This window comes from Protomyctophum bolini, assembly GCF_963924005.1.
Source record: "Protomyctophum bolini genome assembly, chromosome: 11".
Classification (NCBI taxonomy): domain Eukaryota; kingdom Metazoa; phylum Chordata; class Actinopteri; order Myctophiformes; family Myctophidae; genus Protomyctophum; species Protomyctophum bolini.
The window spans coordinates 25,341,793-25,367,731 of NC_137872.1; the positions used below are offsets into that span (position 1 = coordinate 25,341,793).

The 25,939-nt window shown below is 40.4% G+C and overlaps 3 protein-coding genes across 4 annotated transcripts in view; all 3 read left to right on the forward strand.

The window, feature by feature from the left end:
* LOC308324032 (protein tweety homolog 2-like) overlaps positions 1-11,952 on the forward strand; it is a gene marked incomplete at its 5' end in the record, with an annotated part of 40,740 nt that extends 28,788 nt beyond the window's left edge. Inside the window, 11 exons of the mRNA XM_080775935.1 lie at positions 355-450; positions 2,780-2,852; positions 5,305-5,374; positions 5,649-5,704; positions 6,351-6,443; positions 6,564-6,656; positions 6,952-7,094; positions 8,359-8,544; positions 10,071-10,149; positions 11,291-11,312; positions 11,732-11,952. Of these exons, the coding sequence (XP_080632061.1) occupies positions 355-450; positions 2,780-2,852; positions 5,305-5,374; positions 5,649-5,704; positions 6,351-6,443; positions 6,564-6,656; positions 6,952-7,094; positions 8,359-8,544; positions 10,071-10,149; positions 11,291-11,312; positions 11,732-11,772 (952 nt within the window). The 3' untranslated portion in view covers positions 11,773-11,952. The remainder of the gene's footprint in view (positions 1-354; positions 451-2,779; positions 2,853-5,304; positions 5,375-5,648; positions 5,705-6,350; positions 6,444-6,563; positions 6,657-6,951; positions 7,095-8,358; positions 8,545-10,070; positions 10,150-11,290; positions 11,313-11,731) is intronic.
* Positions 11,953-14,469: 2,517 nt separating this feature from the next.
* On the forward strand, positions 14,470-24,003 carry LOC308323667 (charged multivesicular body protein 6-like). Its single transcript, XM_080775434.1, has 8 exons — positions 14,470-14,651; positions 15,091-15,200; positions 16,604-16,691; positions 19,037-19,123; positions 21,154-21,219; positions 21,604-21,684; positions 22,745-22,820; positions 23,514-24,003. Exons 1-8 carry the CDS (start codon positions 14,586-14,588, stop codon positions 23,561-23,563), a joined length of 624 nt encoding a protein of 207 aa, XP_080631560.1. The 5' UTR covers positions 14,470-14,585; the 3' UTR covers positions 23,564-24,003.
* Positions 24,004-24,907: 904 nt separating this feature from the next.
* The window catches only part of LOC308324307 (BAR/IMD domain-containing adapter protein 2-like), a 79,062-nt gene continuing 78,030 nt past the window's right edge, over positions 24,908-25,939 (forward strand). For both annotated transcript variants that reach the window (XM_080776323.1, XM_080776322.1), the window contains exon 1: positions 24,908-25,167. In XM_080776323.1, coding sequence (XP_080632449.1) covers positions 25,096-25,167 — 72 coding nt within the window. In that variant the 5' untranslated portion in view covers positions 24,908-25,095. The remainder of the gene's footprint in view (positions 25,168-25,939) is intronic.

Here is a 25,939-nt window from a genome sequence, read left to right on the forward strand (position 1 = left end):
GTGCTCCCAAGCGTGTCTAGATCAGAAGCCACATTCATACACACTTTAGTTAGGGATTCAGGACAGTGTGTGGTCCATTCCTGCAGAGGACACTTTAAGAGCATGAAAGATTCATGAGTATGGATTTTGTCCTGTTAAATTATTAAGCTAACAGGCTGGAAATGACCTGGAACAGATGGGCTCTAACTAATATACAAGCTTGCTAATATGCACTGCATACATACATAGACGCCTTGAGTCATGTGTGTATCACCTTTTTTAATTGTACATGTGTATTCTGTAAACTGTCAGTCAAATTGATGGTGTTGATCATTTCGCTTATACTTACTGTAATATCCTGGCCTTGTCTTGTAGATGGTTGACCTATCTACTACTGCTGATCCTGGATCTGGTCATCTGTGTGGTCACCTGCCTGGCGGTGGCCAGGCAGTCGCGATGGCTGCTTTCTATGTAAGTACTGGGTGCATTTTAATGTGTGTGGATTTCAAACTCTATTTGAGTCCAAATTTGCAGAGCACCGTTGCGTCATGCACAAATATGATGAAACATTATGCACAGCCAGCACACGTGTGTACAGTAGGTCTTACAACTAGAATGTATGGTTGATATGGTATAGATAAGGTATAGAACACGCAAACGCTGCTGAAAATATGCATAGAAATATGTATATATTAAGAAAGAAATACCCATTTATATTATTATATTGTAGGTCCTTAAACCATAACCTCTTCCTACCCCACCCAGCCCACCGGCAAAACCTTCTCCAATCTGGTCACTAAAACTTTGGATAGAATTTTATTATTCACATTTAGTAATGATATTGGGCGATATGAGGAGTATAGAAGTGGGTCCTAGAAAAAGCCTAATTATTGCTTGTCGTAATGTTGCTGGCAGAAGAAGACATACGTTTTAGTAGAATTCTGAAATTTAGCGATCTGGTCCCAGTGTTTTATTTGTTTTGAAGGATTTAATGGCTTCCTGCATTTCTGCATTAGAGATCTTAACCCCTAAGGAAGATTTCTGTTCTTCTGAAACGAGGGAAATTCAATTGTAGAAAAAAAGGAAAAGAAAAAAAGATGGCTATTTTGAACACAAGGATGACCGAAACATCTGTCTTTTTTAATTCCCCTTCGCACTTGCGATTCTGGACACTGGACATTGGATCATGATTTATAATAGACATTAAAACAATTTCTCATGCCTCTGGGTGTATTTTTGATGTGCCTGTTCGAGTTCAACAGTGTGTGGATGTCCTATACCCTGCCTATGATGAAGTTTATATCTACTTTCCGGTTTCCAGCTGAGGCGAAGCAAGCTGGTCAGCCTCTCTGGCACCATAGAGTGCTGTACTGTACAAGAACCTAGAGTAGGAGTCAGGACTATCATTTCATTCTCACTTGGTCCATGTATTTATTCTACTCACATGCTGCACAAGTGGAGATTGTACAATTATTGTGGAAGCCCAATTCATACTTTGTGAAATTGTGAATGCACTTTTCATTTGCTATTTTCAAGTTATTGTTGGACAAGCAAACCAACAGATCAGTTGCCTGAATGCGGTTATTAGGTGCTTAGATCTCAAAACTCCCCTTTCAATTTATAATAATAATAATATTAATCTAAGTAAAGAGAAAATAACCCTTTTGGGCAATTTTCCACAGAAAGAAAAACAAGTCCAATATGGAATTGGAAGTGGGGACCGGCTTCAAAGCCTGCAAATCCAGTGGTTAAATGTCCTCCCTCTAGGAGCAGTGTGTTGAGTTTCAGTGTCAGTGGATGATGTTGACCATTCTCAGCTTCTCCTCACATCCCTCTCTGATGGACCCCACTAATGTCTATTGATCGCCGGGGCAGGATGAGCCCCACTCCCCTAACTAAGTGCTTTCAGGCTACTTCATTGGTGATTTTAAGGCAATCAGGAGAAAGGGGGTTGGGAACCGAAGCCCTCGACTGCCTTTTACGTCCATCAGGGAGCCACACTCTCTCTCTCTCTCTCTCTCTCTCTCTCTCTCTCTCTCTCTCTCAATCTCACTCTCTCTGCTCACTGTTTATTACTTTCTGACTCCCAGCACTTTCTCTAGCCCGTTATCACTGTGTCACAGGGAGTGGAGTGATGTCTAGACATTGTGATGTTTATTCATAAGCAGCATCTGTTGTGCTAGAGAGTTACACTGTACATTTTCTTCAGAAAAAAACTCAATTTAACCCTCCCAATTTAGTCATTATGACAATTTCCCAATTCCCCACACGCTTGTGTTTAATCGTGTCACTGCAACAACCCCTACTGGTTGGTTTGCGGACTGGTTGATCCTATGGGATGGTATTGAAACCACATGCCTTCTCCAATACACGTGGCATTACCTTGACACTATTTTTCACCTGCCAGTGAGGAGTCTCTCTCAGCGGGAGAACGTATCACATGAAGAGGAATACCCTATTCCTCACAACACTTCTGCTGACATGGATGGTGCACTTTAGGCATTCAAACTTATCACTTATCAGCGAAAATCGCAGTTTTGAATCAAACATTTTGTAATTTCAGAAAACATTTAGGGGGTGTCATGTAAATCACAAAGGAGAAAGAAGGATGTTCTGGACAAAATTAAACCTGCGTTGCCGACACCGTTGACTAATCATATTACTTTCGTTCTTGTGACCTGTACAATAATGTTTATTGTAAACTAGGTGAAGTATGAATGAAATAAGGTGTATAAAATGCTCTCATGTTCTGTTTTAATGTGCTATTGTCTTGTCTCTACATGTAACTTGCTTCCTCCAGGAGCATGGCTTTTGTAATGGTGTCACTGGTCCTGAGTTGGACGTCGCTTGGAGCAGGAACCGCTACGTCTGTGGTGAGAATAGACGCCATGCCGACGCAATGATACATTTATGTATGAGACATTATCATTTATACACACTTGAAATCCATCCCGCACTTTTATCAAGGCAATGAAAATGCTAGTATTCTTTTAAGTGAGTGCTTATTTTTGAATAAGTGAGCATCAGTGAGACAGATCTATTCTATTGTATAATGTATATTGATCCACATGGCCTTAAGCAGATTAGTGAGGCATCTGGCTTGGTATTGTTGACTGACTGTGGTGGAACGACCGTCCAAATGTTACAGTTGTGATTCTAAGGTTGTCATAATTAGCAGCTGAGCACTAACCTTCCCATCCCTTCTAAATATTTGCCTGGACCATTCCGAAAATAAAAATCTGTTCCGTCAGGTTAAATTAGACTATTGTGCCTGCATTTTATGTTTCCCTATGGTCAGCCATGCAGTAAAGCTGATTACAAGCTCATGCTGTAGCCTTTTACAGTAGGTTACTCAACCTTTGGCACTATATCGTAGTAAACAAAGCTGCTTCTGAGAGTAATTACAGTGGCAAGCTAGCCAATCTCTCTCTTTTTCTCTCTCTCTCTTTCTCTCTCTCCTCATCCCTTCACAGATTGTTTTTCTTTATCTCTTGCTGTGATCTGGCTGTGGTCAGTATATTTGGACTTACTGTAGGTGTAAATGAGCCAAACTGTATTTGGGACAGATTCCAGGGAAGCAACCTTCCCCCCTGCCTGTCGTTCTCCTCTCCTCTCTACACCCCCCCCCCCCTCCTAATTGATGCAAGTTGGAAATGCATGGCCCACCCAGATATTATGTATGTGTCCCTTTATGCCCATATATGGAGTTCTTTGTCAGGCATCCCCAAATATGGAGTCTAACAGTCTTTGCAGACGTCAGAATGATGTCATAACAGGCCAACTCCATATATGGAGTCTGCGCATGGGCCCTGTCCAGAGCACGGGTTCTGGACAGCCGTGGGTCCGATCAACTCGACACCGGGCACTGCACCCCCTATGGTGGTGTGGAACGTGTGTGTCCAATTTGAAGTCGGTGGGGCGAACGGTTCTTGAAAATTTACAGTAGATGAGCAAATCGGCTAACCAATCACATAAATGTAGTTGTTCATGAGATGATGTATGATGATGTATAATGATAAGAGCGCCCCTCACAAGAATACTAGATCTTTGAGTAGCCAACGCAAAAATCACACCTGTGTGAAGTGAGGGGCACTAATATATTAAAGTCTAACTCATGTTGATTAGGTGATGTAAAACAAATGGTGCCAATTAAATTCCCTTCATTGTCAATGGCGTTTTTAAAACAAACATTGAACTAAAAATAAACATTAAACCTGTATATAGGAGGTGTTAGCACCCCTCAAAAATCTAAATTGACACAGATTCTTTCCCGGTTTTACTGGGTCCTATTTTATACTTTCAGAAAGGTTAAAAAATAGCCACTCTACAAGGCAAGCTCACAAGTGCATCATGACAGCTTATAGATGACAGCTTGTAGCTGTCTATTTGTGCTATTTTCTTTACATTCTTGAGTATTAAATTAAAGTGCACATCCCTACACTATACTATTGGATGGGCCCCTGCCCAGATAGTCAATGAGATTTGGGTCAGAGGTAAATCCTCCGCATGCAAGTGGATTATCGAAGATCCCTTCCTACACAAGTTCACTGATGGGAAGTGGATGTGGGACAGGGCCCAGAAGCAAGCATGATCATTTGGGACAGAGTCACATGCATCTCTTCACCATTACCCAAATTCACGAATATCTTATGAGAAGCAACAGTGACTTGTTGTGTATTAGCCCGTCTGACACCTGCATCAAGTTGAGACTCTGGAGCAGCTGCAGACCACTGCACGCACAGCCTATACAACGACTCCACTATATTGTGCAGCTAAATGGAAACATGCAAGACCACGGCATGCACCAGCGCCGGTCGGGGAAATAAATAGACCAGACATTAACAAAATGTCCATGCTAGTGTTGATGGATTGGTAGAATTTTTTGCAGTATTCACAACATTGGTGTGCATTGCTGTGCAACAATATTATTCAATCTGTGAATGCTATTGCTATGGTTTGGATATAATATTGTGATAGAAAGGAACTGTGGAACTATGGACAGTGAAATCAAGACACTAATCATATTGTGTTTGACAGAGGTCAATGTGAGGTTTGGTTTCAGGCTATAAGATGACATGAGGCATTGATATTTGACACATTTGATGGGTTTCCCTCCATCCTTCCTTCATGTATGAATGGTAACCAGAGGGGTGTGTTGTGATTTGCCTCACCCCTTAAAACTGTAAACATACAAGTAGGCTAGTTCCACCACCAAAATAATATTAATAATGACAATAATAATAATAATATAATATATTATCAGTATTGAGTCAGTTGATAATTATGCTCATGTTTCACATTACTGTTGCTTCCTTTTGACTGCAGGGTGCCAGCGACTTCTGTGTGTCACCTGATAAGTTCATTGTAAATCAAACCAAGGAATTCCTTACTGCAGGCAAGTTACGTTTATATTACTTATACTGGTACCTACATGTGCTTGGCTACCAGAAATGTCACAGAATGGTTAGCTTATTGTCACACTGTGGTAAATATAAAATTTATATTTACCACAGTGTGACAATTCTGTGATATTATGTTATGAGATTTAATCTCATAACATAATATCACAGAATTGTAAACGTGTCATAGTATGATAAATAAAAATAGGAAAATGTTCTCTCTTTCTCTCTCTCTCTCTCTCTCTATCTCTCTCACTGTCTCTCCTCCAGATGTGGCACATTATTATTTGTTCTGCAGTCCAAATCTACCCAACCCCTTCCAACAGGTATTGGACAAATGTTATTTATATTAATTGTCAGCTGAGACTATCTGAAGTACTTTTCCAGATTTTGAGAACCATATTTACTCATTTCCAAAAATACATTTTACACATTGCCAAGTAAAGCTGTTTATCAAACCCCAATCGGCTGAAAAATTAGTTTTGAACAACAATTTAATTACTTTCAAGTGATAACCCAAATAAAGTTTGATCAAAGAATATCCCTTCTTCTTCATGTGGGTCTTCAGTAATTAGCTGAGTCTAGACCGAACACGAACTGCCTGAGGGTATTCCCATGCTCATCGCTTTTTATTTATTTACTCATTATTATTTTATGCAAGGATTTAACATAATTTAATGGTATTTGGGCAGCCTCTGTTGAGCAGCATCAAGGACATTAAATGCGTGACCAATTATCACAAGCCTCATGCCTGTCTATGCTAACAGCTTCCATTTAGGTCTTAATATGATTGCTAAGTAGATAGAGATAATCCATTCATTTTGATGACCTAGTTGATGTAAATATTGGTCTTTTATGTATGCTTGCGATTTGGGGGTAGGAATTCGGTTTCTGTGGGCTACATTTTGTTGAAATACTGAACATGGACCACTTTTTGATTATGTGTGTTTGTGGACGTTTTGTGGGTTGCAGTCTCTGACCGTCTTCCAGCGGTCCCTGACCACTATGCAGATCCAGGTTCAGAACCTGCTCAGATTCTCTGTGCCGATCTTTCCCACCTCTGAGGTCAGTGGCTGGCCCAGACACTGCTATGACTCCCCGTCTGTGGTATAAGTTGATGTCCCTAATCCCCAAGTCCTCCCCCGCACCTAAATGTATTTATTCATTTATTTATTTGTAACACAGCGGGATCTTCTGGGGATCCAGCGCCTGTTAAACTCTACCGAGTTCAATCTCCACCAGCTAACAGCTCTGCTAGATTGCCGTGGGCTGCACAAGGTGAGGTCAGATGAAGGCCAGCAGCCTCATGTAATTGGATACTGCATTTTGTTGTGCTGCAACTTTTCAGTCAGTACACTAGTATGTGTGTGAGGATGCTTGTATACAGTATGAGTACGCACTCATGATACATGCTGCAAGTGCATGCCTATTGTTGTAAATCTTAGCATATTGTGTGTGTGTGTGTGTGTGTGTGTGTGTGTGTGTGTGTGTGTGTGTGTGTGTGTGTGTGTGTGTGTGTGTGTGTGTGACTGTGTGTGTACGTGCATTTGTTCACACATGCATGTCTGTACAGGATTACGTGGACGCTCTAATGGGAGTGTGCTATGACGGTGTGGAGGGTGTCTTGTACCTGTGCTTGTTCTCGCTGCTGGCTGGCAGTGCCCTCTGTGCCATGCTTTGTGCCATCCCCCGTGCCTGGACGCTCATCGCCAGCAGGTCACATCCTGTCCTTTCTATTAATGATTTTAAAGCCAGATTTATGCTTAGTTGCTGGTGTGTCACGCATGGAAAATAACTCATCTACAAGCTCACAATGCACCATAGTGCAACTCTTTGTGAACTTGTAGATCTGATATTTTCTAGTGTGACAACAAAGTATATCAAGCACTTACAGTCAATATTTCATGTCAAGCTATATATATACAATATATACTATATATATTAATTAAAACATATTCCTGTAGACCACCTGTAATTATGCCATCGACCACTGGTAGAGAAACATCGAGTAATGCACACATGGCATCAGGGCCATATCGGCAAACTAGACAAGGGCAGCAAAATGTGGGCCAATTATCAAATAATTAGCCTATTGCTGTGTAGAATATATCAATCGCATTCTTCAAACCAGGAATGTGACTTCAAGCTGCCATGCTTGACTTCACTCATGACCCATGACGATAAGGTCATAATGTCTGAATTAACAGGCTGTTAATAGACTATAAGGAGTTGACTTATTTGAGTAGACATCTAGAAGCTGGAAGTAAACCACTAGGCGCACATCAAATTCACCTGTGACAATCCCTGTTTCATTTGCTTCAGGAGAACAAAGTTAAAACAAATTTAAATAAATAACACTTGTGTGAAGTGAGGGCCTTAATATGCATATGTAAGCTATGCATACATTGCATAGGATCTCAAAAATACAATAAAATAAAAACTACCTCAGCGGTATGAAACCATATAGACTTGATGTGTGTTTTATGCATGAGAAAGTGGTGTATATGAGAGATATATCTGGTATTATTTAGTTTGAGGAGCTGAAATGAGGTATTTGGAAAATAGCTGTGCTACAATTTTTTAAACCACAGTTATTATGCGTAACCTACCTGCTTTTGTCAAAATGCCAGCATATTACGTCCTGCATACTGACACATTGACACACATTTCTTTTTGCTGTATGGCATAGGTCTATTTACAGTATGTCTAGTCGCTGGTATCAAATGTTGCAAATAGAGAGGAGGTATAATTATTCTTTACCTATAGCAGAAGTGCATGCTACCCATTTCATGCCCTGCCTGACATGATGATGACCTGTGTATGCCACCACCCGTGTGTGTGTGTGTGTGTGTGTGTGTGTGTGTGTGTGTGTGTGTGTGTGTGTGTGTGTGTGTGTGTGTGTGTGTGTGTGTGTGTGTGTGTGTGTGTGTGCGCGTGTGCGTGCGTGCGTGCGTCATGTTTACGTCGTTGTGCTCTGCAGGGACAGAGATTATGACGACATAGACGAGGAGGACCCGTTCAACCCCCAGGCTCGACGGTTGTCTGCTTACAACCCCAGGTCCAACATCCACAGCTTCTGCAGCTATACAAGCAGCCTGGGCAGCCAGACCAGCCTGCAGCCCCCTCTGCAGTCTGCCTCCAACATCATGCCTTCCACTGAGTACATGTAAAATGATAATTTTATGATATATGCATGTGTTTGGGTGTGTACCAACAACTATAGTACAATTGGAGAATTGTGCAGAAAATTGTCCTGGTCCTGGAGAAATGGTTGTTTTAAGTGATTTGTAAAGTTATGCTTACAATTAGGAAAAGATTCAGGTTAGGTTTAGGCATTTAGAGGTTGGTTTAGGAGTAGCCACACGTTATTGCTAATAGAATATCTTCAAATACCTCTCATCATGTAAGAAAACTCATTGACTCCTGGATCAGTCTCAGCTTCAGCTAAATGCAGGAGCTATAATTGTCAAGATTTTAGAGCTCCAACACGAATGCACGGGATGCAGCATCTCTGTCACGCTTTAATTAGTGGTTTTAAGAACATAACAAAAAATAAACTAAATTGATGTGTCAAGACATCATGGATGTGTCTGGGACATCAATTAAGAGACAATGCTGGAGGAAGGTGTTATTCTTTGCATGCCCAAAATGCCACACTTTGATTTTCCTCTGCAGAAAATGATTTGTGTCTCATCCAGATCCAATCTGTCATTTAGAGATGATCGTCCTTAGACCGTGTAAATAGGTCCTAAAATTGTTAAATGTTTCACACAGAGCAGTAAAATCAGTGTGCAGGCTGAATGTGTTTTTCAGCCTTGATTATGAGCTACGAGCTGCTTGAAGTAACCAAAAATATTGATCTAGACTAAGTCAGGCCCATTTATTAATTAGCAAAGATGAAATGTAGATAAAATTCATTTGTAGGCTCGGTGCATTATTGATTCAAAAGTGTCGCTTGCTTTGTTTGTGTTAGTCAGAAACAGGCTGTATAATGTGGAATAAACAGGAAATATTATCTGATCATTTTATTCAGCATTCATCTAAATGAATCATCAATGGGATTAATTTCATTAGGAATGGAGGAAATTGGCTCATGTAACTGCAAGCTGACAAGGCACACACTGGAATTCAGAATGAGTTATGGCTTGCAGTGTGCCGCTGATCATGTAAATGACTGTAGTTAAATAATGTCCTGATCCTAATTTAAACTAGATTCCATTCCATTCTCGGTGGCACACTCAAATGTGTATTATTTTCTTCTTATGAAGAAAATAGGCACCTCCCGCTAGTGGGAGGTGCCTGAAAAGATTGCCCACCCCTGCTCTGAAGTGAATAAAAATTAAATAAAATGAGTTGTTTTCAAAGGCAAAGTCTTTGTGGAACTTCCTGTATAGGCCTGCAAAACGGTTGTGGTTGTGGTGCTGTTAATTTTGGGGTTAGGTTGTAAGTCAAATATTGTGTGTGTGTGTGTGTGTGTGTGTGTGTGTGTGTGTGTGTGTGTGTGTGTGTGTGTGTGTGTGTGTGTGTGTGTGTGTCTCATTGTGTGTGCGTGCGTGCACAGTGTGCTTCTGGCGCATGCACACACACACACACACACACACACACACACACACACACGCAGGGGCCAGGGGGGGGGGATCTTTGAGTTAAATTAACACCAAGGACTTTGTTCTGTTGTGATCTCTATAACAGGAATCAATCCATGCTGTTTGGAGGGAACCCTCGCTATGAGAATGTGCCGCTGATAGGGAGAGGATCACCACCTCCATCGGTGCGTTTTGGCCCCATAGGCCCTAGTGTCTTATACGTGACCACAGTGGCACGACTAATGTGAACGCCACTATAGCACACAACAGAAATGCACTGTGCATGTTAAAACATATACTGTCAGTGGACACTGTAGACTACTAGACACTGTAGTATAACTATTGACAGCATAACTATTACACTGTAAGTATTTCAAGTGATGAAAGACTGCTCTCTGCTGGACATCGACTGTGGTGCATTCATGTTTGTCAGTTGTAGTGCAGAGAGTCTCACTGCTAAATTGTGTGTATACTCCTATCCTATTCATTGTTGTAAATCTAAAGCCTTTTTGATCCACAGTTAGCACATCTATCAATCGGGGTGAGCTGCTCTGGTCAAACCATGGCGTTTTGTCAGTTTAAAGGCCACTGCATATTGTACTCTGCCCAGCCCGCTTGAACTTACCAGTCTCTATTTTAATGGCATGGCTCATCAGTGTTTCCCTAATGCTGGCGTTAAATTAAAGCTAAGCCTGGTTAATCCACAGTTAACGCGACTATCGCTTAGGCTGCTGTCTGGTCTGATTGTTGTTCTGGGTCACAACCTTGACACTAAATCAAACCGTCTCTTGTATTTAGCACTCATGCTAGGAGGTCTGGTACTTAACTTGAACCATGGCACCAAGGACAGATTTGTCAGAGCTATAGCTATATCTTCTGAATCATTATGTGAAACTTAAGTAGATTACATTGAGAAAGCTTAATTCCACGGTATCAAGAGTCGTTCATTTTGCTCTCTTCTGATTAGTCATACTTAGTGTAGACTGAGCAGTGCATGAAAGATGGGTCTTTCAGAAAGAGAGATGGGTGGGAGCTTCTAAAAAATTTGGAGACTTGTTCAAATGTAATAATATCTAATATTCAATAATGAAATTAACTGTCACAGTCCAAATTAACAGTAAAGTTAAATGAACTTGTGTAAAATGCTTATTTTATGCTTTATTTTATGTTTGCACTATATATTTGTAATAGTTTTTAATGTAATATTAGTTGTTGCATAATAGGTACTAGGTAGGCTATTCAGCAACAAAACATTAATCTATATTTTGCAACTTGTGGATTTTTATTGGTTTTTTTTGTTCTTTCTTTTCATTCTTTTACTCACAGACATTTAGACAGAATAGACACAGTAAGTTATGTGTTGAACAACTAAAAAAAAAAACTTTTGCTGGCTGTGCCAAACTCAATGTCTTTCCATTCCTTCAATCTAACACTATACCTCATCAGTGAAGCTTACCAATGCTAATCAGAATGACCCAAAGATCTTCTCAAAGCTCTCTGCCTCTGTCGCTGTCGTATCCATACATGAATGTTACCTATGAGTGGAACTATTGCTTGCACAAATCTTGCCTTTAACCCTTCTCCATCGTTCATCACTGCACCATCACCTTGAACCACCCCTGATTCATCAGCTTCTAAAGAAACAACAGTTCATTGTCAAAACCAATGTTCCTCCATTTTACACATAAACATTTCACTCTTGAATCTTGATGTCGCCAGCCGCTGTGATGTAAATGTGCTAAACTGTTCAATGTTGTTTCCCCACAGTATTCTCCCAGTATGAGGACTACGTACCTATCTATGACTGATGCCCAAATCAGACACTTTGGGACTGATTTCCAGGTATAGCCTGCCACCTACTGGTACATTCTCAGGGAGGAGCTGACTGGGAGGTTGTCTGAATCCTTTCAGAGCCAAGTGTCTTCATGGCCTTTTAACAGTTCACAAACAAACGCCATAGTGCAATGTCTCAGTGTGGGACATTACAGCACAACCAGAATAACAAGTGTTCATTTAACTCAGAGTGTAGTGTACCCAAATGGATCCAATTTGGTATTTGTACAAATGGCTAATTTAACACTGAGAATGTTACAGTGTACACGTACTCTGAAAGCCCTGCATACGGTTTTGAGTGCAGGTTGATGATACTTGAGACAATGTTGGTGTCATTATGTACAATGATGAATAATGCGGCTCTTAATGCACAAGGATTTATTTTGAGCCAGAAGAGACTGTGAAGTCATTTATGGACCTATAAAGAAAATTGTGTGATGACTTGGCCTTTGTGAATATGATGGACAATGTGACTATTTTGATTTAATATTTATGGGGGAAATGAAGTAATTGCCAGTGCCACCTATTGACAGACCTTTGATAGTGACACTTTTACAGTCAGCTAAACCATACAGCTCTAGGTTTCATTTTATTCCTTAAAGTGTCCATGTCTCCTCCCAACAAAGAGACGCAACGATGTCCAAACTACAATGAATATGGGTGCATATCTAGTCACTAAAAGACAGGACGCAGAGCTGGGCGTGGCAGAATTGAAGATGTTACGACTCTCATTAGAAGTTACGAGGAAGAACAAGATCAGGAATGACCAGATTGCAGGCACTGGGGATAAAGTAAGGGAGGCGGCGAGTTTGAGATGATTTGGGCTTGTGTGGAGGACCGATAATGGCTTTATTGGGAGAAGGATGCTGATGATGGAGCTGCCAGGCAAGAGGAGAAGAGGAATGCCAAAGGAGGTTTATGGATGCAGTGAGAGAGGGCATGCAGGTGGCTGGAGTGACTTTTTCATTCAAAGTCTCGGATTGTAGCTTTAATGCTTTGAGGACTTTGTGTTCAGGGTGATGAAAGTGAGTTAGGCACCATATTCTTCTCTGCTCAATGTAGCATTTTATTAACATCAAAGAAATGTATACAGATATTATTTTAAGTGCCAGACAAAGATGCTGTTCATGCTGGTCCATTGTGATGTCTTTGTTAGTTCTGTTTGCAGAGAAAGGTTGCATGTTGGAGCTATCATAAGATTGTGTCTTTTGGCCCCCATATTTGTATTTAAGTGAATTACTGTTCATCAGGGATGTTAAATATTAGCTTATAGCTAGCTGAGGGGTAAACTGCCTGTACATTAGCATGTGAAACATTGCCCTTGAAAATTTTTATTTTATTTTTTTGTTTGTTTTTGCATTACAGCTACACATTAGTAGCTACTGCAGTGCCCAATCGCAGAGAATATAGAAATGCACTGGTCATTTTTTTATTTTTTATTTTTTTGTTATTTTCTTCCATGTGGTTATGAACTTATGATGTACAACAAAGTAGCCTATATAGGTTTAACGTGTTTTGTGGTTAAGATTAAGATTACCAGACTGAACTGTTGAAAAGTGTATAGGATAAAAGCCAATATGCTGCTATAACAACAGTGTAAATCTGTCCTGCATCTGGTAAAACGTGACCACTGTACCACTGGGAAGTTTAGTATTACCCACTCTATAATCCTATTGTGAGTGATATGCCAACCTTTTCAGTTCATGAGCTACCTTTCATCTCATACTCTCATGCATATGTTTGAGTATCAGGCTGAATTGATATGAATTATTTTATGCATAAACTAAATTAAGCAAATGTGTATGTGTGTGTGAGTTCATAAATATAATTATGTGTTGGTCATACTCTAGCATAATACCGTGCCACATAAAAAAATATACAACATACACAGTATGCTACTTTAGGATGTTATGGTTTTATATCACGTTATCTGTAGTGACATAGCACTATATTTTACAGTCTATGCCTCTATGGCATAGCAGTGGTGGCAATTTTGTGCTGCCAGCCTGCCACAGATAGAAACCCCATACATTTTTACTGAATAAATTAGAATAGTCCTGAATAAATTCTGAATAAATTATTTTATTAAAGCCTGGAACAAAGCTATCCACCACAGGCTGATGAATCATGCACATAAAACATTTGATAAGTTAAATATTTGAAAACCCTAACAAAAATGCTATTTATTAAATATGGTAAAATAATGTTAAATATTAAAATATTTAATTATGTCAAGTTTTCACTTCAGCTTTCATTTGTGTGACTGTGAATCACGTTGTCTTCCTTTTACCCTGGCGAAAGTCTTATTCATTCCGAAATAACCAATGGGATCCGGTCTAGAGCCCTCCCTCTTAACTGGTCACTTGTAAACTACTTGCAAATACACAGAACAGGTTGGATCCGTTTCCGCTCTAGACCCACACAGGGATAGGTGACCTGCAAAACGACTAGATCCCAGTTTAGATCATAGATAGAGTATAAAGAAGGATAGATTAGATACCGAACTGGAGGGTTTAGTTTAGATCGGTCTAGATTGGAGCGCTAAACTAACTTTGTCCATCCCCAGTTTCCATAGCAAAGACCGAGAGTGGGCTGGCCGTAGCTAGCAGCCTAGTCTCAGCCAGTGCTAAGCCTATCAGGCTGTCACCCTCACCATGGGTATAGAACGGTTGTCTTGTCACATGGCTTACGTACACGTCGTACAGTAGGTTTAGCAACAATCAATAAGTAAGTAATAAGTTAGCTCATTAGTGCAGGGTTGTCTAGCGGGGAGGGATGTGGCTGAACAATGGGAAACGTTTTTGGGGGAAAGAGTCGCCCTTCTCGGATAACGGAGCAAGACAAAGCTGTCCTGGTGAGTAAAGGCAGCCGATGACAGACAGGCTAGTTGATGGATTAAGTTCAACGTGAGTTAATTTACCTACACTGGATTTAGATATAGACGGACAGAGTTGTCAACTTGTCATCAATAAACACTTTCATTTAATCAGTATTCTATAGGCACTAGGCAGAGTTAGAATTAGTTATTAGGAAACAGTACAAATTCTAACATAACAGTTGCAGCATGGATTGGAGAGCTATAACAACAGGTATTGTCCAAGTCCGTTTTGCAGTCGTGCATCTGTATAATTCAACCATGCTATGGATGACAATATCAGTTCTACTGCAAAACTGTCTGCATTTAGAAAAACATGGCAGACATTCACACCATACCTTGTTTGTTGAACTTGAACTAGTATATGCCAGCCTGCATGCTATTCCTGTAGACCTGCAGTTGTCTTGTGTTTTTCTAGCAACTGAAACAGCAGAGAGATAAGCTCAAGCAGTACCAGAAGAGAATCACCCTGCAGCAGGAGAAAGAGAGGCTTCTTGCCAGACAGCTGCTGAAGGATGGGAGGAAAGAGTAAGTATCATATCATGTGTCTTTTTTTAAAGACTTCAATGACTTTGAATTGTCTGGCAGTGGTTATTCAACTATTCATTTACATAAAGAACTTCTCAAATGCACTGTACAGTAAAAACTCCAGATGTGCTCGTTTTCATTAATGGGTCGCTCGTTTTCATTAATGGGTCGCGCTGCTGCCTCCTGCATTATGTGCAAATGCGAAACAGATGGCATGCAGCGCCGTTTAGTGACTTATGACGAGCGCTTCCAAACTCCAACACACACAAATAATCGCTTGCACAGAATTTCTTGACAGAAAGTAGCTCATAACATTTATGAAAAACAAGCTCGGCAGATTGAAAGAGCATAATTCAAGCTTGGACTACAGCTGCAATGTTGGTGAGTTTAACATCGTTTAAGACAAGCAGATCGCAAAAGCAAATTGGATGAGTGGGGAGTCAATGGAGGGTATTGCAACTCTAGATTCATCACATTATATAAAAATCTAGAGTTGCAAATTGTGGCTAGTATGTCCTGCCATGTATGTAATACCAGCCATTCTAGCCCTAGAATGTCTCTGTACAGTTGGCACAGTATTCCACATACAGGAGCCATAGATCAGTGTCGTATACTTGTGGCTGCAGCGGGAGAGCGGTGGCATAAATGTGATAAATGCTCTGTTTGTAATCACCCATTAAATAATTCCAAAGACGTGGAGTGAAATATTGTCATCTAGTTTCATATCCATGTGAAAGTTCTGGCTCAAAACCTGTATTAAAGTAAAGTCAATTATCTCCACTTTTTCACGAGATGCACGCAGATGACTTTCTCTCCGGGCGAGAGGCCCGGAATGATTGATGGACTGATTTTACCCACACTTCCTGTTGATTACGACAAACGTCATCACCATTTGACCAGGCAAACACAAATGTTTGAGTCACACAATTGGCAGGTGTTGTGATTAATTACCCAGCACCTATCGCAATGCACCTGCCAATTGTGTGTCCCAAACATTTGTGCTTCCCTGGTCAATTGGTGATGACGTTTGTGGTGATCAGAGGAGGTTTTGATGAATGAAGTCCAGCTGTCATTCCGGGCCCCTTTGCCCGGAGAGAAAGAGTCCGGGTGCAGCTCGTGAAAAAGTGGAGATAATTGACTAAATACACGTTTTGTGCCAGATCTTTCACATGGATATGAAACTAGAGGACAATATTTCACTCCACGTCTTTGGAATTATTTAATGGGTGAGTACAAATGGAGGATTTATCACATTTATGCAGCGCATCTTTCATTTCTACCAGGACCGGGTGCAAGCGATCTATGCCCGTGATACAGAATTTACGAAGTATATGAATGATCACAGACATTCTAGAGCTAGCTTCATAATCATGTTTTTTTCCCCATGTTATTCGTCCCTACAGGAAGGCACTGCTACTTCTTAAGAAGAGGCGATACCAGGATCAGCTGCTAGACAAGACTGAAAATCAGATTTCAAATCTAGAGCACATGGTAGGCAGTAGGCGGTTGTATTGCTCAAGAACGTTGCATGACTTGCGTCACGTTTTTCAGTTGAAAATCTGTTCTAGCTGTTGTTGAGCTATACTTGCCAAAGTATAAAAGAGACGCCAGCAGTGTATGTGCCGATTTCTTGCATAAAATATAGAAATATGAGCTCTCCTGCTGGGCACAGCTGACTTTGAGCCACCTTAGCCCCTTTCGGGACCCTCGGTTACCTTTTCTGAAGTTTGGGCGTCGGTACCCTAGGCTCCCTGATCGCTTATTCCACTCTCCATAGGACGCAGATTTACCCACTCTCTGTTCACGGAGAGCCGTGCTGCCGCTTGAGTGTTGGTGAGATGTCAAAGATGCATAACACAGCTATAGGAGACAACGGAAACGTGTACGAAACGGCATTAACCGCCGATGCTGTTAAGTATTTTTAATCTTAAAAAAAAAGAAATTGCTTCACTGAACTTCTCTCTCTTCCTTATTGACTTCCCCTTGTACCGCCTCCCGAGCGGCGACTGGCTAGCTGCGCGTCCCTACGTTACTGCCTCGCACCGACCACCCTGCCCTGGTGTGGGAGGCGGTACAAGGGGAAGTCAAGGAAGAGAGAGGTTCAGCGAAGCAAAAAAAAACAACTTAACGGCATCGGCGGTTAATGCCGTTTCGCACACGTTTCCGTTGTCTCCTATAGCTGTGTTATGCGTCTTTGAAACATCTCACCAACACTGAAGCGGTGGCGCGGCTCTCTGTGAACAGAGAGTGGGTAAATATGTGTCCTATGGAGAGTGGAATAAGCATTTAGGGACCCTAGGGTACCGACGTCCAAACTTCAGAAAAGGTAACCGAGGGTTCCGAAAGGGCCTATGAGCAACCTAGAGCAGTGGAGTCCATGAAAGACTACAACTCACTTATTTACGTGGGGTGTCACTCACAGTGTTGGGCATCGTTACTGTCTAAAGTAACGTCGTTATGTTACTGGATTACTGCCTATAAAAATAATCCTGTTACGTTACAAATTACCTTCTGAGAAAAGTAACACACATGCAGCGAAAGAAACCGAGAGAGAGATACTTTTAGTAACGTTATTTTTCGATTACCGACCATTAAAACCCATGCACCTCAAGAGAAAAAATGACAACTGCAGCCTACCAGTGTTGTGGAACTTGCATTGATGTCGATCTCTTCCTTTCCCCAATAAATTCAAAAGTAGTGTGAACAGAATGTAAACAAGAGCCATGTGTGTATGTGAGCTGTGACACACCAAAAGTAGTGACCTATTGAATCCTGTTCCTGTAGGCTACATTCGAATCGTTACGCAATCACCACAGACTGCAAAGCATAATGGGTCACTGATGTCTGTGTAACAATTGGGACACAGTGCATGCTCGCAGCAGCCTGTCACTTCTCTGTGATGCAGAGAGTCTCAGAACTCATTCATTCAGGAAACAGCGCAACATGTGTCAGATGGATTATTTTTCCTTTGTGGCAACAGGAAAAATAAAACTACATAACGGCGTTATAAATTGCGCCGTTACACCCAACACTGGTCACTCCTACCTTAGCTTGGACATTTCGCGGAATTCCAGACTGCAGTGCCAGAAATCAGCCTAGGCTATCTGACTCCATTAATATGCAATAATTATCATAAACATGTAGATGCATGGGCAGTAAACCAAATAGTCTCACTAACCTGAGTGAATGTTGAGGTATTACATATTTTATTCATCAGCATTTATATGCATTTCTATTTACATATTACTTTCAGTTTTTATTTTGTTCTTTTGATTGGGACATTCATGTTAATGATTGTGTGGTTAAAGGTGCTGTGAGTTGTTGATCTTTTGTTATAGTAACTATTTATTTGTTATAGTAACTGTTAAATAGCTCTATATTCTGATAGCAAACATTGCTAGAGTCTCTAAACTGAGTCTAGAGTGTTGAGTAACAGGGGTCTCCCCATCTCTCCAGTTTTAAAGGAGAATTCCATGCTAGAATGCTTTCTTACCTTGCGTTGCAGTTGTGAGGTCCACACCAAAGTGGTCCAGGTGTCATTATTGGCTATTTTCCGCTACCTGAATGGGGTGACGGTAACCCCTTTTGGGCTAGTTGTTGCTATGTGCAGTATATAGCAAAATATATATATATATATATTTTAGAAGAATTTAAAAGGTGTTTTCCTAAATGGGTTGGTTACTTTAAGCTCTATACTTTGTTGACCAGGGTCCCTGCCAGCGGTGTTTTCCCCTATACACCAAATCTCTGCTCTGCTTGTTTATTTACTATGTTTGTTTGCCTATTTTTGGTATGCTATGGTCCATGTATTTAAAAATGCAAACATTTCTCAACAGGTTCAAGACATTGAGTTCATCCAGATTGAGATTAAAGTAATTGAGGGGCTGAAGGTCGGCAACGATTGTCTCAAGAGCATGCATGAGGTAATATATTCCTTTACTATGTGTATTTGCCTGTTTTAATCATTTGGAAATGTGACCCTAAAGGTCTTACTCTTTGCACACTGGTATGTTTTCAGAGCATGTAAAAAAGAAAATCGACCTCAGTTTATGTCAATCACGTTTGCACACTGCCACCGAATATTTGATCCATATAAAGCTTTTTCTCACCGGGGTCAAGTTCGGTAGGCTCTACTAGGCTGTGTCCAGGCATCTAGAGCCACCATTTTGTTTTTGCCAACATGCTCGTTGAAGAGCACAAAGTTACTCAATAACCGTCCATCACCTGTATGTTGCTGTTTTAACTGATTGCTGAATATAGAATTATATTAATGATTTGTTGTAACTAATTGTTGTTGTATTACTGTTTTATTTCATGTAATCTCGGCATCATTGTTAATGAGGGGTTCCCTCAATGGTCTCTCCGAGAATTTAAATAAAGGTTGAATGAACTTTACAAAAAGCAACATGCATTGCAGATTTCAAAGACGGAGTCTTGCACGCGTCTGCCCGCGTGGGTGTCAAAATAGGCAGCCACACACACACACACACACACACACAGCGAAAGAAACCGAGAGATAGATATAGAAAAACACGGTGACATCGCATCTAATCAACTTCTAGTGAAGCAGGCAGGGACCCACACTATAGGCTCTTATATAAAACTGTGTTGTACATTAAACTTTTTCAAAAATGATGATCATCTTCACTGCTACTGCTACTGCTCCACTCCATTTTGTTCTTTGAAAACATTGCTACGATTATAAATAATATGCATCGCATTCAATGTGCAAGGATGTTTTGCGTGACCTTTCATGTGATAATTCACCTTTTAAGCTGTTGATATTTGTCAGTCAGTCAGTAGTACCATACACAACCATACACACATTATTTCAATATCAACTTTGCTACAAGCATGTGATCTCTGGTGGGCGATTGTGAGTTTTTAGTTAGCTTAGCCTGTGCATATTGTTTGAGGATTAAAGGATTAAGAGGCAAATCCTTGACTACAGCAGTGTGGCTGCACCATATCCTAGGAAACAGTGTTCACATCTTGCTCAGAACATTCTCTCACCTCACAAGTCAACCAAGGAAAATAAATTATTTGTTAAAATATGCTTTTATTTAAATAGCCATATACTATTTGCTTGACCACAATGTTTATAATGTTATTTAGATCGCATTTTTTTTAGTGTGAGAAGCTGGGTTTGATCTTCACCTGAAATGCTAGTTACTTTGGAGCTTTTACATATTGTTCTTCACACTATATTTACTTGACCAAAGTTCATTCCATTTACTCCAGTCCGCTCTCTAGATCTATCTGCTAAATGCCTAAATGAAAAATTGAGTATCCTTGTCACGATTGTGTGCCCTGCCCTGCCCTGCCCTGTCCAGTGTGCCCTGCTGTGACTATACCCAGTGTGTTTTCTTCATAGAGAAAACACACTGGGCATGCCAGTGGAAGTTGCTCAGTGGCGTTTTGAAGCACCCGGAAGAACCGTCTACTTCCGCCTTTTTTTCCCGATTTGGGCACCAAAATTTGGTGCCCAAAATGCGGAAGTGCAAACGCGCTCAACGTTAAAGCGTTTAAGGGTTTCGTTAAAGGGTTTCCTCCCGCCTGCAGTCCCTCCTCTTACCACTAGGGCCCAGTGCTTCAACGTTGGAGAGCCTCACTGGGGCCTTGGTTTTCTCCCTTGAGCTCCCCAGCCCCTATCCTCTCATCTTTGGACACTCACTGCTTGCCTAGAATGGACTCATGCTAACTGCAGGTGTCAGCCCTGCCTAGTTGACTGTCTGTCTACTGGTTCATTGGCATGCTGTTTGTTTATTCTGGGTTTCAGTTGAGATGTTGTGTATGTTTTACAGTGTGTGCTTGTGTTAACTTAACTGTGTTATTCATTCAGTAAAGTTGTAGCAAACTTGCATTTTTTACTTTACTTTACTTTGAGTTCTGAGTTCCTTCATATGGGTCCAAAAACACCCGGTTCCTGACGATCCTTGTCTTGTTCGTGCAGGTCATGTCCATAGAAGATGTGGAGAGAATCATGGATGAGACACAGGAAGCTATTGAGTATCAGAGGGTAAAACTCATTTTCATTGCCCACCACATAATTGATGTCCGGCACTAGCACACTGAGCTGTTGCTTCCTGTATAATGTTGTCTAGTGATCCTGGAATTGGATATCAGCCAAATTGCCAGGCTCATGTTCTGCCACCTAAGATTTCTCTGTCATTAAAACTAAAAACTGAATTCCTACTTCATGAATTGCTGTGTGATGGGACTGACATTTTGTTTTATTAATTGGATAAATTCAAATGTTGGGAGGATGCCGTTTGATTATATTAAATCTTATGGAGACATTTCTCCATAAAGGGAAATTATACTTTAACTTGGTTGGTCAGCAAAGAATTCTACTGTGCCGTCATGCACATCTTAATACACAATTACTTTGTTGTTGTGACAGCAAATCGACGAGATGCTGGCTGGGTCTTTAACACAGGAAGATGACGATGCTGTTCTAGCAGAGCTGGAAGCTATCACTCAGGTTGGTGTCCATGTGCTTTTGCTGCCTTTAATGTATCGAGGGCAAGGTCAATTTGACTGAGCATTTACTGTGTGCTCTTATAAACAACAGAGCTTCACATTCATTCATTGACATGCTATCACCCAGGATGAGTGCCCACAACCACACATTTTACCTGAGTTCATCCACAAGAGCAGTTAGGTGATTAGGTGGAAACTCCCGTCCAGGACAGGCTTCAGAGTTCCTCCTCAGAAGACTTGGCTCAGAGCCGAAGTATGAACCCATTTGATTTGGCGTTAGGAGATTGAGTGCCTACTATCACTCCGAGGACTACTATCACTCCGTTGTGCATTTCAGTAATTGTTGCATTTATCAGTCTATACTATGGTTCGGTGTTAACTGTGTTCTTAGTGTCACCTTTCAGCACAACTTCAGCAGCATTTCAGAGGCACTCAGAATACTGCTCAGTTTCATAGCTCCTAATGCTGATAATGTAATTTGTATGAGAATCAATGACTGTCAAGCTTATTTATATTAATGCACTTATTAAGTGCATTATCATGCACTTATTAAGTGCATGATATTGGATGGCAATCAAAAAAACATTTGAGGCACTCTTGATTATTATACAATAAAAATCCTTTATTAAATGATAGATTCACTGGCGCGTTTTGACCAGGAGTGAAGCGATAGGGTATGTCACCTACCCTAATGAATCCTCTCCGATTCCAATGTTCCACCATGATTCTAAAAGGATTTTTTATTTTATAATAATAAATAAGAGTGCCTATGGTGTGTTCAAGTTGCCTTTTTTTCCTTTTTCTTTTTACTTGCAGTGCTAACACTATTGTTCTTAACCAGTGCAGCACTCCCTACTTCAATGTCATTTGTCTTTCAGTTTTTTGTTGCTTGATAAAACTTGTTTTTCAAGGGTTTCAAAGTAAAATATTATTTAAAAAAAAAAGGTTACCATAACGTTACCAGAAATTTGTAGTACACCAGCATATTTATGGTAATATTGTCGCCAACAGATAAATGATACAGATTGTATTATTATATATTGTCTGTGTTACTGTTATAGGGAGAAGATGTAGCACTTCCAGATGTCCCTACTGAACCACTGCCAGAGGTCCAAGATGCAGCTAAACCTGAGCCAGGTTGGTATTGGCTGTTCGTCACTTTCTTATATGTAGGGATGCACCGATATGAAATTTCTTGGCTGATACCGATGTTTAAAATAACAAGTTTAGCCGATACTGATACCGAATATGTTTATTTAGTTTTTGTTGTTTTTATTTCCCCCTTTTTGTGCCAGGGAAACAAATCCATCTTCAATAAAATAAAGAAATGTTCACTTTTCAGAGTATACAGCTTGGTAGGCTGCAGATAACCAACATAGCCATTAGCCAACGCAAAATGTATGCTTATCAACAAAAGATAAATATCTGCTACTGTCAGTTTTATTTGCAGATACCAAAATTGTCCGATACCGGCAAATACAAAATGTGGCAGATACATCAGTGCATTCCTAGTTCTATGGCTCGATTCATACTCTTATTTTACCGCTGTAGTGCCGAAATTATTTCGGCCCGCCAGAGAATTTCAGTAGCACCGAAGAGACGACTTCAGGACGGTACCCGCCCCCCCCGAACCTCAAATTACGTCACATTGTAGGATCTACAGAGCCCAACCGACTTTTATTCGGCTCTAAAATAGGAGTATGAATCACGCCTAGCCGTCATACAATCACCTGCACTTCTTAAAAAAAGGATCCCACACCCCTACAGTATATACTGACATCACTTTTACCTGAGGATGACCATTTGTTTGTCTTTGATTCTGTTTTCTAGAGCGGAAACAAGCCAAGAACAAGTTGGACAGAGAGATGCTGACTGCGTAGAAAACTTTGACTCGTAGAATGCATGGAGCAGACATGCTGTTGTCTCATTGATTCTCTTACAGTATTTCATCTCCGAGGAAAGGAAGCTGTGTGTTTTTAAGAGGATACTTTGATTGATTGAAATATTTATTAACAGTTTGCAGAATTACAGTACATTTCAAGCACAAACTCAATACAAAGACTGTGAGTGGATGACCCAATTAAGCATCACACTTGTTTACAAGAGGGTCCACCATGTTCAATTCATAAAAAAACACAATGGTCCTTCACTTATTACAGAAGACTAGCACACTGTAGCTGTGCTCTTACTTACTTTTTACTTTTATTTTATAACAAATAATGAACTACATATAGCAAAGAAATTTATTTTGTTCTTTGTATGAGTTGCATTGTAAGTATTTATTAGAATGATGGGAGTACTTTTAGATGTTTTACATATTAAAGTCCATATTGTGGCAAAGTGTGGCAAACAACATTTTGATGGTTTTGTCGTTGATTTTTTTCTTTTTTACAAAATTATTATATTTTATCTTTTTGTTAGAATTACCTTACTTTATCTAAATTATAGCTCAACCTACAGTTAGAATGGAGAATTTGCATGCATTGACCAGAGGGGGGCACCACTCCAAGGTTTTATGTTTTGTTGGAACTAAAACAGGTGTCAACATTCACACCCAGTGATGTGTGGCATTATTGACAATGTAAAAGCCACTTGTAGTCGTAGATATGTGGGAAACCCTAACAAATCTTATCTTCAGCTGCCAATACACTGTTTACAATCTTAATGGGGTTCTCAAGAATCGAATTAGGGTGTACGATACAAACGGTACCTCCTAACCCTAATTATCCACTGTGAGAAAAATATATACAGTATACTTTTCGTGCTACTGAAAACAATTGAGAGTGGAACTGAGCTCACATAAAACAATTATCCCTATTAATATTGACTAATGTTGGCAAGATGCATTTTTTTTGTGGGCTCAAAAAATTATATATATATATATATATATATATATATATATATATATATATATCTCCATCCAGAGAGAGACTTTATGGAACTTCAGTTGGGGGGTGCGTGAAGTGCTGCTATGTGTTTCATGATTAGGCGGCTAACTGCACCTGCATAGGTTTTTTTAAATGAGTTTTTTGTTGCTTGATAAAACTTGTTTTTCGAGCGTTGGTTCAACCATTCATTGATCCATTCTACCAATAAGTAATATGACTTTTGCATAATAAACAATGGAAAGGCGGTGATTCATTCAGGCACCTAGCGAGGCGGCGCATCAAATCTCTACCTCTGACAAGACACAGCGACGCTCCACGTTCATCAGTAGTAGCTACTAGAGTAGAGGCTGCGTTGAGTTGGAGTGCAGGGTGCTTTAGGAAAGCGCAGCCAGCGTTTTATTCTTTCATACTAGTGTACGCGAGTTAGCTTTTCTGTTAGCTGTGCGAACGAGCCAGTTTATTTACGTGTATATATTTTGCATTTTACGTGGATACCTTTTTTTCTATCAAGGATAATACTGTTTATGGTCTTGGCTGAAGATTTCAAGATGTCTCGCACCGACGAGGTCCACCGCGTAACAGAGAATGTCTACAAGGTAAGTGTTGTTCAACTAATTAATAAAGTTTTCACCTTTGCGATAAATAATGTTACATTGTATTGATTCAAGACCAGGCGATAGATACTATGCCAATGTGTCAAATATAAATTTGCTCAGCCATTCTTCGATCATCAGCGCATATCGCATCATGATCATTTTCACGATAGAGCCAGAGGTATCAGAGTATACCGAACGAAGGGCAGCTATCTACCTGATCAGACCAGTTAAGTTATCAATCCTTTAATTGCTCTGTCAGTGCCACAACAAATCCAAATGCATTTAAGTTTGGCTCATATAGTTGTTTGCCAAAATGCCTTGATCTTTCTAGAATTTAAATCTCTCTCGCTCGCTCGCTCTCTCTCTCTCTCTCTCACACACACACACACACACACACACACACACTCACTAGCTTATTTATTAACCATTGAGCTTTCAGTGTATTGCTGACTTGCTGTGATCACCATTTTATTTGTGTAGTGCTTTTACATGATGTTTGAACAAACTACATTTGCTGGAGTAGAGGGATTTCAGGAGGTATGGTTATGGGTGGGCAGGTCAGCTGTGTTGCAACAGGTAGCCAAACATTTACCCTATAGGGATTTCAACATCCAAACCTGTTCTGCAAAAATATTTCTCTCGCTCCCCCCCCCCCCTCCCTCTCTGACTTATGCTCTCATTTTCTATACCTGTCCAGTCACGATTAATAGTGTTTGAAAGTCTAATAGAACCTGTTAACGCACAGGAATGACTCCAAATTTGACAGCCCCCT